The 15,446-nt window shown below is 40.6% G+C and overlaps 3 protein-coding genes across 4 annotated transcripts in view; 1 reads left to right on the plus strand and 2 right to left on the minus strand.

Annotated features, from left to right (window-relative positions):
* LOC126175539 (glycogen-binding subunit 76A) overlaps positions 1-6,342 on the minus strand; it is a 469,828-nt gene extending 463,486 nt beyond the window's left edge. Inside the window, exon 1 of the mRNA XM_049922373.1 lies at positions 6,209-6,342. The gene's annotated coding sequence lies outside the window, so the exon portion shown is untranslated. The remainder of the gene's footprint in view (positions 1-6,208) is intronic.
* Positions 6,343-6,494: 152 nt separating this feature from the next.
* LOC126175541 (D-aspartate oxidase) overlaps positions 6,495-15,446 on the plus strand; it is a 257,569-nt gene continuing 248,617 nt past the window's right edge. Inside the window, exons 1-3 of one of the 2 annotated variants that reach the window (XR_007535593.1) lie at positions 6,495-6,969; positions 7,096-8,485; positions 8,536-9,215. Coding sequence is in view for 1 of the 2 variants with exons in the window: in XM_049922376.1 (XP_049778333.1) it covers positions 6,956-6,969 (14 nt within the window). In the remaining variant the exon portion in view is untranslated. Of the gene's footprint in view, positions 6,970-7,095; positions 8,486-8,535; positions 9,216-15,446 lie in introns of those variants that run through there. The other variant, XM_049922376.1, reaches the window with a different exon arrangement.
* LOC126175540 (DNA replication factor Cdt1) overlaps positions 10,341-15,446 on the minus strand; it is a 101,085-nt gene continuing 95,979 nt past the window's right edge. The window contains exon 11 of the mRNA XM_049922375.1: positions 10,341-13,868. Within this exon, the coding sequence (XP_049778332.1) occupies positions 13,705-13,868 (164 nt within the window). The 3' untranslated portion in view covers positions 10,341-13,704. The remainder of the gene's footprint in view (positions 13,869-15,446) is intronic.

Consider the following 15,446-nt stretch of genomic DNA (forward strand, 5'->3'; position numbering starts at 1 on the left):
CAGGCAAATGCCGGGATGGTTCCTTTGACAGGGCACTTCCGAATTCCTTCTCCATCCTTCCCTGATCCGACGGGACCGATGACCTCGCTGTTTGCCCCCCTCCCCCTCCTGAAATTAACCAACCACTCACTGTGTAAGCATTTTCAAATATTTATGTACTACACTGCAGTGAAAGTAAATGTTATGTGTGATCTTAAGCTTTCTGGGCGAAACAACTGTCTGTATTGCTCTCGGGTGTCCGGTCTGATACAGTCGTAAGCGTAAAACGATATTTCGACCACGTAACTTGCCTTCTTCAGGTGACACCTGTAGAATGAGCGTCTTCGTTACATCGCGCCTCCTTTTTATGACGCTGTCTGTCTTAGCACTTCTGTTTGTTCAAATTTCATTAAGTACCCTAAACTCACTGCAGGAAGAAAGTGGCTACTAGGGTAGTGGAGTGCACGAACCGTTCACTTGTGGGTCTTTTAGGATACAGAAATCCCTCAACAAGCCCAGTGTGATACATTCTAATTTGAGACAAGGAAGAATCTCAGCCCCCATTAATTAAAGAAAGTAGCTTCATCATGGTAGATCAGAAAAATAAAATGTTAATATATTCCTGGCATGAGTTAACGGTAGAAGCTTCCACGGAAAGGTTCCAGAACTAATCTCACTTACAAATGGCGATAATGCCCACATTAGTACTAGGGACTGATGTTAATAGCAATGAAATTTTCAATTCCAATTGGAATATACATCACACGACATTCGTCGCACGAATATCAGAACAGCAGATATCGAAAAGGAGCGACCACGTAGCAGAAAATCTACTGAAACTCCTCAACAGAATAAAGGAAACTGCACCTGATGGGATACCAATGCTACTCTATACACAGTACACTACATAACTTGCTCCTCTTCTAGTAGCAATGTACCGTAGGTCGGTGAAAGAGTGAAACATTCCTAGTGATTGGAGAAAGGCTCAGGTCATTCCCGATTCCGAGAACGATCGCCGAACAGACGCACAGCACTACAGGCCTACATCGTTGACTTCAGTATGTATTCCTGGAGAACGAAAACATCCTCTGCGGGAATTAAAACAAATTCCGCAGACAACAATGGTGTGAGACCTAGCTCGCTCTGTTCGTCTACGAGTCGCAGAAGGCAGTAGATACCGACGTCCAGGTTGATGCTGTTTTTCTTGACTTCCAGAAAGTGTTAGATACAGTTCTGCACTGCTGTCTGATGAACAAAATACGTACGAAGTATCAGACCAACAGCACGATTAGATTGACAAGTTTCTAGCAAAAAGAGCACAGCATGTCATTCGTAACGGAGAGAAATCGTCATATGTAGTGGCAGCTTCAGGCGTACCCCCAAGGAAATGTTAGACGACTATTATTTTTCCGCTGCAGTCATGGACTGTGCGGCTGGTCCCGGCGGAGGTTCGAGTCCTCCCTCGGGCATGGTTTGTCCTTAGGATAATTTAGGTTAAGTAGTGTGTAAGCTTAGGGACTGATAACCTTAGCAGTTGAGTCCCATAAGATTTCACACACATTTCCATTTTTATTATTTTTCACGACATACATAAATGGCGTAGTCAATAACGTCGGAAGCTCCATGAGGATTTCCGTGGATAATGCTGTTGTAGACAGAGAAGTCTAACAGCAAAGAGATCATTGACGCTTGGTGCAGGGTTTGGCAGTTGACTCTCAGAGTAAACGTATGTAAAGTATTGCACATAAATAGGCAGAAAGACCCATTACTGTATGATTGCACTATTGCAGAACAGTCACTGCAAGCAGTTAAATCCGTTAAATACACCATAACAGAAAAAACCGACGCACCACGAAGGAATTATCCAAATGGTAAATGGGATAGAAATCGCTAGATGTGATGAACATGTACAGACAAACGAATGATTACAATTTCATAAAAACTGAATTATTCATTTAAGGTAAAGAGATTCACAAACTGAGCAAGTCAATAATGCGTTGGTCCACGTTTGTCCCTTATGCAAGCAGTTAGTCGGATCGGCATTGATTGATACAGTTGTTGGATGTCCTCCTGAGGGGTGTCGCGTCAAATTCTCTCTAAATAGCGCGTCAGGTCGTCAAAATCGCGAGCTGGTTGGAGGGTCCTGCCCATAATGCTCCAGACGTTCACAGCTGGGGAGAGATTCAGCGACCTTACTGGCCATAGCAGTGTTTGGCAAACATGAAGACAAGCAGAAGAAACTCTCGCCGTGTGCGGGAGGATATTACACTACTGCGCATTAAAATTGCTACACCACGAAGATGTGCTACAGACGCGAAATTTAACCGACAGGAAGAAGATGCTGTGATATGCAAATGATTAGCTTTTCAGAGCATTCATACAAGGTTGGCGCCGGTGGCGACACCTACAACGTGCTGACATGAGGAAACTTTCCAACCGATTTCTCATACACAAACAGCAGTTGACAGGCGTTGCCTGGTGAAACGTTGTTGTGACGCCTCGTGTAAGGAGGAGAAATGCGTACCATCACGTTTCCGACTTTGATAATGGTCGGATTGTAGCTTATCGCGATTGCGGTTTATCGTATCGTGACATCGCTGCCCGCGTTGGCCGAGATCCGATGACTGTTAGCAGAATATGGAATCGGTGGGTTCAGGAGGGTAATACGGAACGCCGTGCTGTATCCCAACAGCCTCGTATCACTAGCAGTCGAGAAGACAGGCATCTTATCCGCATGGCTGTAACGGATCGTGCAGCCACGTCTCAATCCCTGAGTCAACAGATGGGGACGTTTGCAAGACAACAACCATCTACACGAACAGTTCGACGACGGTTGCAGCAGCATGGACTATCAGCTCGTAGACCATGGCTGCGGTTACCCTTGACGCTGCATCATAGACAGGAGCGCCTGCGATGGTGTACTCAACGACGAACCTGAGTGCACCAATGGCAAAACGTCATTTTTTCGGATGATTCCAGGTTCTGTTTACAGCATCATGATGGCCGCATCCGTGTTTGGCAACATAACGGTGAACGCACATTGGAAGCGTCTATTCGTCATCGCCATACTGGCTTTTCACCCGGCGTGATGTATGGGGTGCCATTGGTTACACGTCTCGGTCACCTCTTCTTCGCATTGACGGCACTTTGAACAGTGGACGTTACATTTTAGATGTGTTACGACCCGTGGCTCTACCCTTCATTCGATCCCTGCGAAACCCTACATTTCAGCAGGATAATGCACGACCGCATGTTGCAGGTCCTGTACGGGCCTTTCTGGGTACATAAAATGTTCGACTGCTGCCCTGGCCAGCACATTCTCCAGATCTCTCACCAACTGAAAACGTCTGGCCAATGGTGGCCGATTAACTGGCTCGTCACAATACGCCAGTCAACTACTCTTGATGAACTGTGGTATGGTGTTGAAGCTGCATGGGCAGCTGTATCTGTACACGCCATCCAAGCTCTGTTTGATTCAATGCCCAGGCGTATCAAGGCCGTTAATACGGCCAGAGGTGGTTGTTCTGGGTACTGCTTTCTCAGGATCTATGCATCCAAATTGCGTGAATATGTAATCACATGTTACTTCTAGTATAATATATTTGTCCAATGAATACCCGTTTATCATCAGGATTTCTTTTTGATGTAGCAATTTTAATGGGCAGTAGTGTATCTTGCTGAAATGAAAGCCCAGTATGGCTTGCTGTAAAGGGCAACAAAGCGGGGCGGAGACTATCGTCGACGTAGACAATGAAAGAGGTCCTACTATGAAATGAAATGGTATACCACACCGTGACTCCTAGCCGTCGTGCCGTAAGGCGAGCGGCTGCCAGGTTGGTTCAAATGGCTCTGAGTACTATGGGACTTAACTTCTGAGGTCATCAGTCCCCCAGAACTTAGAACTACTTAAGACCTAACTAATCTAAGGACACCACACACATCCACCCCAGAGGCAGGTTTCGAACCTGCGACCGAGCCAGGTTGGTATCCGCCTGCTGTCTTGGGCGTCTCCAGAATCGTCTTCACTGGTCATCGCGGCTCATTTCGAAGCGGGACTCATCACTGAAGACACTTCTACTCCAATCAATGAGACTCCAGGCCGAAGGCACGTCTGGAGGCGCCCCGGACAGCGGCGGGGTACCAACCTGACTGTCGCCCGTCATACGGCCTGACAGCCAGGTACGACGGTCTGGGGTGACATTTCGTTTCACAGCAAGACCCGTGTAGTTGAAATCGGCGGCACCCTCACAGAACAGCAGTAAGTTGACGATATTCTATGCACCGTTTTCTTGCTCTTCATGGCAAGCCAACCTGGTTTTACATTTCAGCAGTATAATGCCTGCCTGCACAAGGCGATAGTTTCTACTGCTTGTCTTCGTGTCTGCCAAACCCAGTGCCAAGGTTGGACCAACGAGTTATTGACTTACTCATCCAATGTGTCTGAAATTTTGCCGGCCGGTGTGGCCGAGCGGTTCTAGGCACTACAGTCTGGAACCGCGCGACCGCTACGGTCGCAGGTTCGAATCCTGCCTCGGGCATGGATGTGTGTGATGTCCTTAGGTTAGTTAGGTTTAAGTAGTTCTAAGTTCTAGGGGTATTAGAAAGTTGGTACAACGCTACGACAGATGTCTAAGTCGTAACGGCGACTATGTGAACTAGCTAGAATGTTTTGCAAATAAAACAGTTTTAATTTTGATTGCGGCTTGCATTTCGCCACCGATCGTTCCTTACTTTACGAATAGCCCTCGTATATAACGTTCTTGCCCATTTGGTCTTTGCTATTTCAGGAGCAATCGTAGTTGCAGGAAATTCAGTCCAATCTTTTATTGTGGTCGCTACTTCCCAAAAGGCTTTTAATACCGTACTCTGAGAAACACTAATATTTCTGCAACGCGACACTGAAAACTATGGTCTCCTGTTGCCGTAGGAAGATCCTCATCTGTTATTCCACTTTTAGGGCTGCGCCTCATGATTCTGTTGTTGAAATAATCATTACACAATTTTAAATTTACTGTCTGTGCGCAAATTAGAGTTCCACAGGCCCTACGTATTTCATAACACTCTCCCGTGCTGAGACGCGAACTGATGTGGCTTAAAAGGATGTGCGAGCTGCGTCTCATTTGTACGAGTCGCTGTATACTAGCTACTCAGCAACTGGCCTTTCAGTCTTCATGTGCATGAAGTAGTCTACCTACAAATTATCGAATTGAATTTTAGATCATGACAGCTTCCAAAAATACTGATTATACTGCAGCTGTAGTTGACAGAGCTTTAACTATCAAATTACCATTGTTGGTCATTTGAGACATTATTCTCATTTCTTCACTGAAATTTTCGTCAGGAGATTCGGTGACATTGAGCGACACGGAAAGCTAATAACGAACAGTTACCCCGATATTTATCTTTCGTGCCTGCGAAGCAGCACAAAAATGAGGGAATATTCTGTCTATTGGAAAATAACCTTAAAAACCACACAAAGGGACACGTTCTGTACAATAAGGCACAGAGTCGAACAAGGGTCCATAGAGAGAAAATATTTAATATTTAATGCTCCATGGTGAGATCGGTTAGCCACAGAGGAAACGCTGTCACACATCGATGCTCACTATTTACGAGCACCTAAGTCGGGCTATAAACACTTACAAGACCGTGACGGTGAGTGCGAGCTGACAATTTCGCGGAGGCGCGACAACAGAGGTCAGATTTTGAAGGTCAAATATCAAAACAGTCCCTTGAGACCGGTGTTCGCAGACCTTCCTCCAACAAGCAAAAAAATAATTTTCTGAAATCATTATTACTTCAAATTCTTCGTGTAACGACGAAGCGCGATTTACTTTGCTGCAATAGTAGCCTACTAGAATTTTTAGGCGCCAGCTGTATCCACATACCACTGTAACAGTTGCGTGTATTTGGTGAAATCTTATTTTTTCCTTAGCTTTGGTTATCATACCTTTATTGCTAGTCAATAAGCGTTAAAATCGCTTCCAAAATGATAACATGCACATAACATTAAAATAGCGTTACTGTGACAAATGGTATATCATCACTTATTTGCATATCTTTCGTTGGCACTGGTCAAGCAAAATGCAGCAACGAGCCCTGCTGTCTAATCTAAACAAAATAGAAAATACAATTCGAAAGCGCTGCTAATCGCATTTACTAAAACTTTCTAAACTGTCCGTTACGGTATCTACACGGCATAACATGCGCAGAGAAAAAGAGAACCAACCTGTCGGAGCTGCACAGCTTTAGCGGCGCCAGGTTCTATTAAATAAGAGCAATCAGAATGAAAATAAAAATTCTTCAGTGACGACAGCAGCGGCAGCACTCCAGACTACCCGCCCTCTGTCGCAAGGACGCAACAAGGTCGCTGTCGCTAGCAGACGACGCACCGAACAACGCGACGGGGGGGAGAGCTTAACCCGGCAAACACAGCACAAGGAGTAGCGCCACGGTCGCAGCGCGTCCGCTGCTACAGAGCTGCGTAACACAGCCCACGGCGCCATTTCCTTAACGAACTGTGAAAAGAAATGGGAGATGCAGTTTTCTGCACTTCTCGTGTTGATAACTACTGGTCGAAGTGCAATCGACATAACTGCCGATATCCTAACCCGCAACAACATAATCCACGGTTAGAACCAAAGTTGCTCATGTTCCTGACACTTACTTCGCTCCTGGAGTGTATAGTCTTTGAGACGCAAGAGCCCAGACATACACAATTGACAGATGCACTGGCAAAGTGGGCGTCGTAGCTGTGCGAGTCCGATGAACAAGTTTCCGGTACGCGGAGTTCCTCCCCGTGATCGCAGATATGTAGTGATTTGAGAGATATGAACAATGCTGCATTTAAATAGACTCCCTGGTATTGTGTATAATAATCGCTATCGTGCTTTAATAGGCTTGCTGTTGATCATAATAGCAACGTATTATCTAGTTCAGTGGGGCGTAATGTGTACAAACATAGAGAGCTGGCAACATGTTGGCAAACTGGTAAGTCACATTCTGGGATCTCTTAGTGACATTTATTTTTCTCGTAACTTCCCGACTAATACTTAACTATATATTAGCTTACATACATCTAATAATTCTCTTTCTTCTCCAACCAAACTAACATAGTGCCAACTATACAGAAAAGGAGAAGCTACCGGTAATTTATGCAAACCTCTGTGCATAGACAAGCAGATTCGTTCTCTCAAGTGCCACGCTTTTCACGCCGGAAAGGAAGCAGTCTTCTCGGCCGACTGGGAGGGAACACGTCTCGTATTTAAAACTTCGCAAAGGATAAAGGATGAATACACGGAACCGGTAACTTGGCTCAAAACTCGCGGCCTAGAAAATTACCCAAACGAAGACGAATTTAAGATGATGATTCGCGATGTTATCGCTCTGAAATTAAATTTGTCAATATCAAATGATCAGCTGAAAAGGCTCAGTCGTTTAGGCTTCTCCAAACACAATGATATTTCCGAACGGCATAATGAAATGAAAAATATTTGGGCTCTGTTACAGGATAATGAATATCTGTGCTCAGTTTTGTATGCCGACAGGGATCTATTTCCACAACTGATAGGCACATGTGGGCCATTTTTCGCTGTTGAATATGTGGAACCCATTAAAAGTGCACCAACAATATTATCACTGTCTGACAGCCGTGATGACTGGGCTGGTCGTGTAAAAATGGCAGTCATGATTATGGACCTACTAGATGAACTAGATACAAATCTGCCTGAGCCTTTTCACTTGTGTGATGTCAAGGTGAGTCACTTCGGATTGACAAAGGGTGAACAAAGAGTCAAGTTTTTAGACCTGGACTCCGTTTTGCCACGTTCAGTTGTGGGCCATATCACTGGAGGTGGACAGCAATGTACAAAGCATGAAGACTGTGATTACTTCGATTGTCGTTCCAAGTGTAACCTCAAGAAATTGCGCTGTGATGCTCCAGTGGTGAATAACAATTTACAGATAGTGTGTGAAAAAATTTTTCTGGGATGGACATTATCAAATACACTTGTTCTACCTGGACTACTAATGTCAGAACATACTCCTCCCTCTTTAGCAGCTTTGCTTCGCATTTGTGCTAATCCAGAGCATAAGAAAGAAGGGCTTGCAAGGGCACCTGCCTCAAGGGATGTGCAAAGACGACTTTATGCAACTTTAACTGAAATGCGAAATATTCTTGACAGTGATTTATTTGTCTGAATTTGTTAACTGTTTTCTAAATACCATTTCCATCCTGCTTGTGTATATGTGGGCTTAACCTCCTCCTTGTGTATTGTGTAGACTTTTACTGGAAGAACTGAGCAGCATTAACATATACATTCCAGTGTCCGTATGTAAATGAAACCACAGAGTGCTGCAAAATGCTGTTAGCTAATGACCTAGAACAGTGTGCATAAAAATGAATTAAAAATGTGTTTTGGTATTCCTACATTCTAACCAATGTTTTGCAGAATTGGAGACTGTTCTAAAACTGATTCATAAGTGTAAGACAGATGGAAACACAAGTGTGTACTAGAAAATAAATGTTGCAGATGTCTTCAAATGTTTTACTGCAAGAGAAATTTTATGATAAATTACTAGAAAATGTGATGGGAGTTATTTGGCTACTAAAGACTGTGGTATTAATTTCTGGGCAACAGCAAAGAGCAGTGCAGAAGTTAAGTCAGAGCTTTTGGTAGGCCTATGTTTTCATGGTACCTCTATTGCAGGTATAGTGTGCATAACAGAAAGATTAGCCGTTAGTGTATTAAAAATGTATGTTATCTGGCTTAGTTATGATTTAACAGTTCGAGTACATGCCTATTTCTGACAAAAAGGTCCCCATCCAGCAGACAAATCAACATCAATATTTTCTTACACTACGACATACTGTAGAGACAGAGATTTAATCCAGTATGTTGGCAGACGAGCCTGAGGACAAAACTCTGCCCTCCCGCCATTTTTATCCAGCTGACCATGAACCAAGGATGAAATTTTTAATAATGGTAGAACTTTAAAGGCCTAACATTGTTTCAATGTGCCACTGTGATTTTGCAACCCCAGTTTCAAGGGCAAGTGAGTAGTCTGAGGTTACAGAAATGACATGTGAAATGAGCTGGTGAGCAAAAGTGTACAGTTGATAGTAGTAAATGTGTGAAAACTAGAAAAGCATGGAATTAATTACAGACTGGTGTGGCACACAGCAGGATGCAAACCTTTTGTAACCATTACGACAGCTTACTTGAATGTCAGATCCCCCCCCCCCCCCCCCGCACTCACTCCCTCATAACATGTAGGTAGCACACACACACACACACACACACACACACACACACACACACACACACACACACGAGAATCTGCTTCCCACGAAACACTCTTCCACTACTGTAATATGTTGTGTAACAGTATTTACTTCCCCCTTCCTTTTGCTAAGTGCACCTACCTTTTAGATCATTAGTACCCCTGTAGTCTGGTGCTATGCTATTATCATTTCTCACTTTCATGCATCCAGGTTCTTAACTTGTGTAACTTTTTTCCATGAGGTACAGTATAATTGCACTTTCACTGTAGCTGCTGATTTTTGTATTAATGAAGATTAATTCCCTTATCGTGCATCATGATATTTTCAGTTGGAACTACACTTTTAGATAACCTTTTTCATGCTATCATAATCATATGGCATTAACCTGTCCCCTACCACACCTCTCTTAGTTTTGAGATGAATCTTACTCATTCCCGAAGGATTCTTTCACTCTGCACTCACTCTGCACAGGAATATGGGCTGTTTTGAAACTTTGTCAGATTTATTTCCTCTGGTCTGGAGGCCAAAAAGTTGTTTTTTCTGTATCTGTGTAGTTCTTGTTTTAATTTTCATGAAACTTGTTACAAGGACCATTACTTATTTTTGTAAAACAGTATAGCATACCGAACATGTTTAATAGGCTACAATACTTTGATATAATATGAAAGTACTTACAGACAGTTGAAGTCATCTTGATGGGAATATCCAACATTTTATGCAATTGTTTACTTTAAATTTTTAATGAACTAATTATGTGGAAAGAATGAGATATGTAAGAATATTCACTTTTCAACATTTTTCAAAATTCTTGACATTTTATTTTAAGGGTTCTTCTCTACTACTTATAAAACATGAAATGTATCAGCACAGATATTTACTGAATTTTAATTATTATTTCTGCATAAAGCTTCATGTTTTCTTATAAGTTAGAATATATGACAAAGCTGGGATTGTTTTGTTTCCCAGGTAGCTCTCCTTCAACATACTTGCTTACTAATGCTGCACGGAGAAATACAAGACAATTTCACAGTTAAATATTGTAGCAACTAACAAGTCATAGAGATTTTTTTCCGAACAGTTATGTATCACAAAGGCTTTCCTATGCTTTCTAATAACTGACAAACATTTTTAGTATATTGTTTGTTCTAAAATACATTGGAATATTAATGTATTACATAACACATTGTTTCATATTATAGCTCATGTTTGTACCACATAAATTTGCAATTATATGAAATACACTGGGAAAGTTAGCAAAGCCAAGTGCAGTACAAACATCAAACCAGCGGAAATAATTTCAAAGCATGTATTACCCTCAGTGAGATTATAAATAGAAATAAATTACCTTAAATTGTTGCTATCTTATCCAAAGTTAAATGTAGTTAAAAACCAATGTCTGCATATCCAAATACTGAATAGTACATTAGAAAACTGCAAGACAAAATATCAAAAGCATTACTAAGTTTAGCTTTATACTATTGCAGATAGGAAATGTACCAATTTCATGATGTTTATTACCATACCAGTTTCACTATAAATACACGCGGATGCACGCACGCACGCACACAACCGCGCGCGCAGTCCTAAGGGACTAAACTGCTGAGGTCATTGGTCCCTAGACTTACACACTGCGTAACCTGACTTACGTTAACAACAACACAGACACCCATGCCTGACCAAAAGCTAAATCATAATCTTTTCATTGTACCTGTCTGAATTCAACATTTAATCTTTACAGTTAGTACCAATCCATTCTTTTCCTTATATTATTGATATTGCCACCTGGAGTTTCCATTGTAAGATGGTTTTCCCTACTTGAAAAAAAAGGCACAAACATTACATTGATTTAATATAATCCATTATGGAGTAGAGGTAGCAGTTACATTGATATTGGAGCTATTACATTTTGAAATCCTTCTGCTAATAAATGTCATAAAATTGTAGCTGCATGGTTGGTTTCCTTTTTGTATGAAATTGTGTAGCTTTATCCATATTACTATCAGTGACTGCATGGAAATGCAGCATGTGTTCCATTTTGTGGCCAAAATAATGCAGTAACGTGTCTTGTGATAAAATGCTGTCACCAAAATTCTCCTTAAACTATGCGGAATGTTACTGAAGTCATTTGAAAGGAAAAAAAAGACTGCATCAACAGGTGTCACATCTGCTGATACAAACTGCAACACTGTCTTATTGCTCATCACAATCTCACATTTTTATAATACTGTTTTCTAGAGGTTCACAGTTGCATATCGAAACATGTTATTTGCGTGGTTCATGGGATAAAGCCAAAAATTATTTTGTACAGAAATTGCTCCTCAATGGAAACAAAAAATTATTTCTGGTTCCCTGTAGTGTGCCTAATGCCTCAAACTAGTCAGATATCCAGTTCAGGGATAATAACTGAGGCTGACACAAATATTTAAGAAGAGTATTTCCAGCAGCAACTGAGTAGGCTATGTTTGCTGTTCTGACTCAAGTCTTGTTTCACAGCAGTCATACAGTCTCTGCTGGTAATATTTTTGAGAGGGAGTTTATGCTATACACTTGTGATGGGGCAAGGTTGATAGAGAATTAAAAATCTCTATCCAGATATGTTACCATAATGCACAACACAAAGGCCAGACTGGTTCCTTCAGACTACTGCTGCTGTCCAGCCCCCTCTAGCAAGCTTACACAGTGTGGCTAATGATTTTTTTTTAATTATGAACAAAGCACTGAAGTTCATGTACTCTTCCTTGTGATGTTACAAATGTAATCCTTAACCTGCACAGTTTAATTGCATTCAGTTATACTAAATAATTATGTCTGCTTGAACATAATAGAAGTAGAGGATTATGAAGTGCTGCAATTATTTCATATTGCTGTCTTTTACCTTGTGAAACATAATGTTATTAACCAAGCTATTGACTGAAAATGGAATTTTTAGAGCTTGCCAAGTCGTGGGGTATTATGACTAGTCAGGGCACACACATGGATGATTGATTGCCTGTATGTATTTACTTTGTTAAATGTTCTTATGCTGGTCCCTCAGTATTCAACAATGTAAATGACAGACATTTTGAACGTGCTGCTGTTGAAGTGGAGGAAAAAATGGTACTAATACATTCTGAGCAAAATGTACTGCCTATATGTATCAAATAAAGTACATTTTACCTATAACTACAGTGCATTTTTGCCCCCCTTCAGCCTCATGAAATTTATGCATAAACAAGGAATTGCGTCAACTGGTATACCCACAGGCAATTATTTCAACTGACTGCTGTGTCTAACTTCATCTGACAATAAATGGTAAATCAAATTACATAATGTCTTTATTTGCAAATGACTTTTTTACAGTCCAAAGTAATTACAAAATAGAATAAGCTAAAAGTTTTGCACTTCAGTCTTATTTTACAAAGTGTCGCTACGATTTGAAATGTGTGTGTGTAATTTAAACACACTCGATTCCACAAACTAGTGGGAAGTGTTGGTGTCAAAAATATTCCACATACTTAAAATATGTGCCAATCTCTTACAACGAACTTAAAAGAAGGTGATGTGTATGAGCTATATTTAATTACAGCTCATAACAGTATATTATAGAAAAATAATTGCAACAGCAAGTTAATTATAAGTACACAGATAAATGTTTCACTGATGAAACTTGCGTAAGTTGTCAACTTAATTTTACACTGCAGTACTGCACTAAAGATCCATTTGTAACAATGGAAAACTGGCTGCAATAGGCTATAAAAAGGTGTGGTGCTTTCACATCATGAAATGTTTAACAATGAATGAAATACAAACATGGTAAAATAGTTTTAATAAAATTAACTGAACACACTTATTTTTAACAAAGTATTGCTAATGAAATGTCACTTTATTAGCAAGTAGATGTAAGCCTAAAACTGATTTAGAAGGAAGTTATAAATTACTTGTACTACCTCTGGAATAAAATATTCTTACAAATGTTTCAAAAATCATTTGATTACAAATTTTTCATCTTTACTATAATATAGAAGAAAAATAAATATGCACTTTTATAAAAATTACCTACTCCATCCTCTCACAAGTAGGCTGGTTCCGAAGTTACCAAAATAGAAAATGACAGAAAACACAAAAAGAGACTTGATCTTACTAAGACAGGAACAATGGTGACTTTAAAAAGAAAGTGTGTGAACAATAAATAAATTTATATGGTGAAAAATACACAGTTCATTAGCATGATCAGTTCTAAAAGACTTTATTTGAAGTCTCAGAACTAACAAGTTCACACTCCTACGAGAGACAAACACCACCAGAATGACTGCACAACATTTATCTATACAAATATGATGTACGTTTTCATTACTTTATCCCTTCCCACATGTGAATGAACACAATACATGTAACAACATCACAAGTAACATTGTGGCCTATGATTTATACCACATGAGACACACAGAGAAATGTCTTATTGCTTACAATGAGCTTTTAGTTTCTGCTAATGTTTCCAAGCGTTTCATCACTTTAGACATGTCACCATTCTTTGACAGCCTCAAATACTTAGATGTCCTTACCAGCTCAAATTCAACCCAACCTGGCACACTTTTGATCAGCAGCTCAATGTGCACCTGAAGCTCAGCTGGAAGTAGAACAAGTAATGTAGGGATAAGTATCATATAACCCAATCTCACAGCAATATATATCGTGACATAAACATTGGTTCTACACGGTAAGAGCATGTTGTTTAATCATACAATAACCAGTTACTTATGTGTCTACTCAAGGCCCCTTCCAGTATAGTTGTCTTTTTAATAAGATATTTCTTTAATCTTTGGAGTGAGCGAACAATATTTTAGTAACCTTTATGTACTCCCAAGTTAGTTCTTGTGCACGGCAATGCTTTCTTCGTCTGACACGTACAGCATTTTAAAACTGGAAACTACACGCTTTTAAGCAAGCAAATAGTTGGTGTAGCTCGAATCAGTGGAATAAGAGCTGTTTTGCTTATAATATGCAAATAGTTTCTATGGCCATGGTAACACAGGTACAACAGCAGTTGCTCCGTGAAAAACAAGAAATCTTGAGAAGCACCTCTATGGAGTGTGGTACTACTACAGAAGAGAGGAAGTGGTGCAGCAAAGAGTTGTGTATAATGTAAGGATGTGTGACTTTCTTAATTTGAAGCACATAAGTAGAATCCTTACCATTTCAATCATGCAACTAATGACTCCAGTCCCTTAACCATCTCCTCGAAAATGGCTCTAAGCACTATGGGACTTAACATCTGGTCATCAGTCCCTTAGACTCAGAACTACTTAAACATAACTAACTAAGGATATTACACACATCCATGCCCAAGGCAGGAGCCAAACCTGCAACCGTAGCAGCAGTGTGGTTTGGGACTGAAGCACCTAGAACCACTCAGCCACAACGGCCAGCTCTCCTAGAAAGATGTCATACATAAGGTGAAGAATTAGTCCTTATACATTACGGAAATGAGACGAAAATGGGGGTTTAATGTCCAACAAAGACAAGAATACAACATACTGAGCACAATCTCAGATTTGCAAAGGCTGGAAAAGGAAACTGGCCTTATATAGTCAAATTAACTATTCTCACATTTCACTTAAAGATTTAAGAAAATCACGGAAACCTAAATCTGGGTAGCTGTGTGAAGATTTGAGCCCTGCTCCACCATAATTTGACACCAATGCCTTCACCACTATGCTACCTCGTTTAGTGTACACACCATGAGTATGCATTAAAGTAGCAGAGTGAATGTCCTGTATGTTAAGTATCTACTTTGCTGGTTTCCAAACCAACTGTGAACACTTCCCTATTTCTCAAACAAATACACCACATTAATTGATTCTTCTCTATTGGGATTGGTTGTTGACAAACACGTCTGTTACAAATATAGCCCTGAACACATCAGTATAAATCAAACCAAAAAATAAAAAAATTCTCCGAAACAAATCTCTCCCCCATGGACACAGACATCTTATGCAGTATACCGTATTTACCTGATAGTACGATGAGGGTTTTTCCCAAATTCATCATTCAAAAAACACAGGGTCATCTCATATTCATATATTAAACTATTGCTGCGGAGGTAAACAATTTTAAGTTGTTTAGTAGAGTATGCGGGAGTTACTTATATTTACAGATGAAGCTTTGGCTATTGAGGTCATGTGCAGCACTAGTGCAAAGGAATGCA

This window comes from Schistocerca cancellata, chromosome 3 (assembly GCF_023864275.1).
Source record: "Schistocerca cancellata isolate TAMUIC-IGC-003103 chromosome 3, iqSchCanc2.1, whole genome shotgun sequence".
NCBI lineage: Eukaryota > Metazoa > Arthropoda > Insecta > Orthoptera > Acrididae > Schistocerca > Schistocerca cancellata.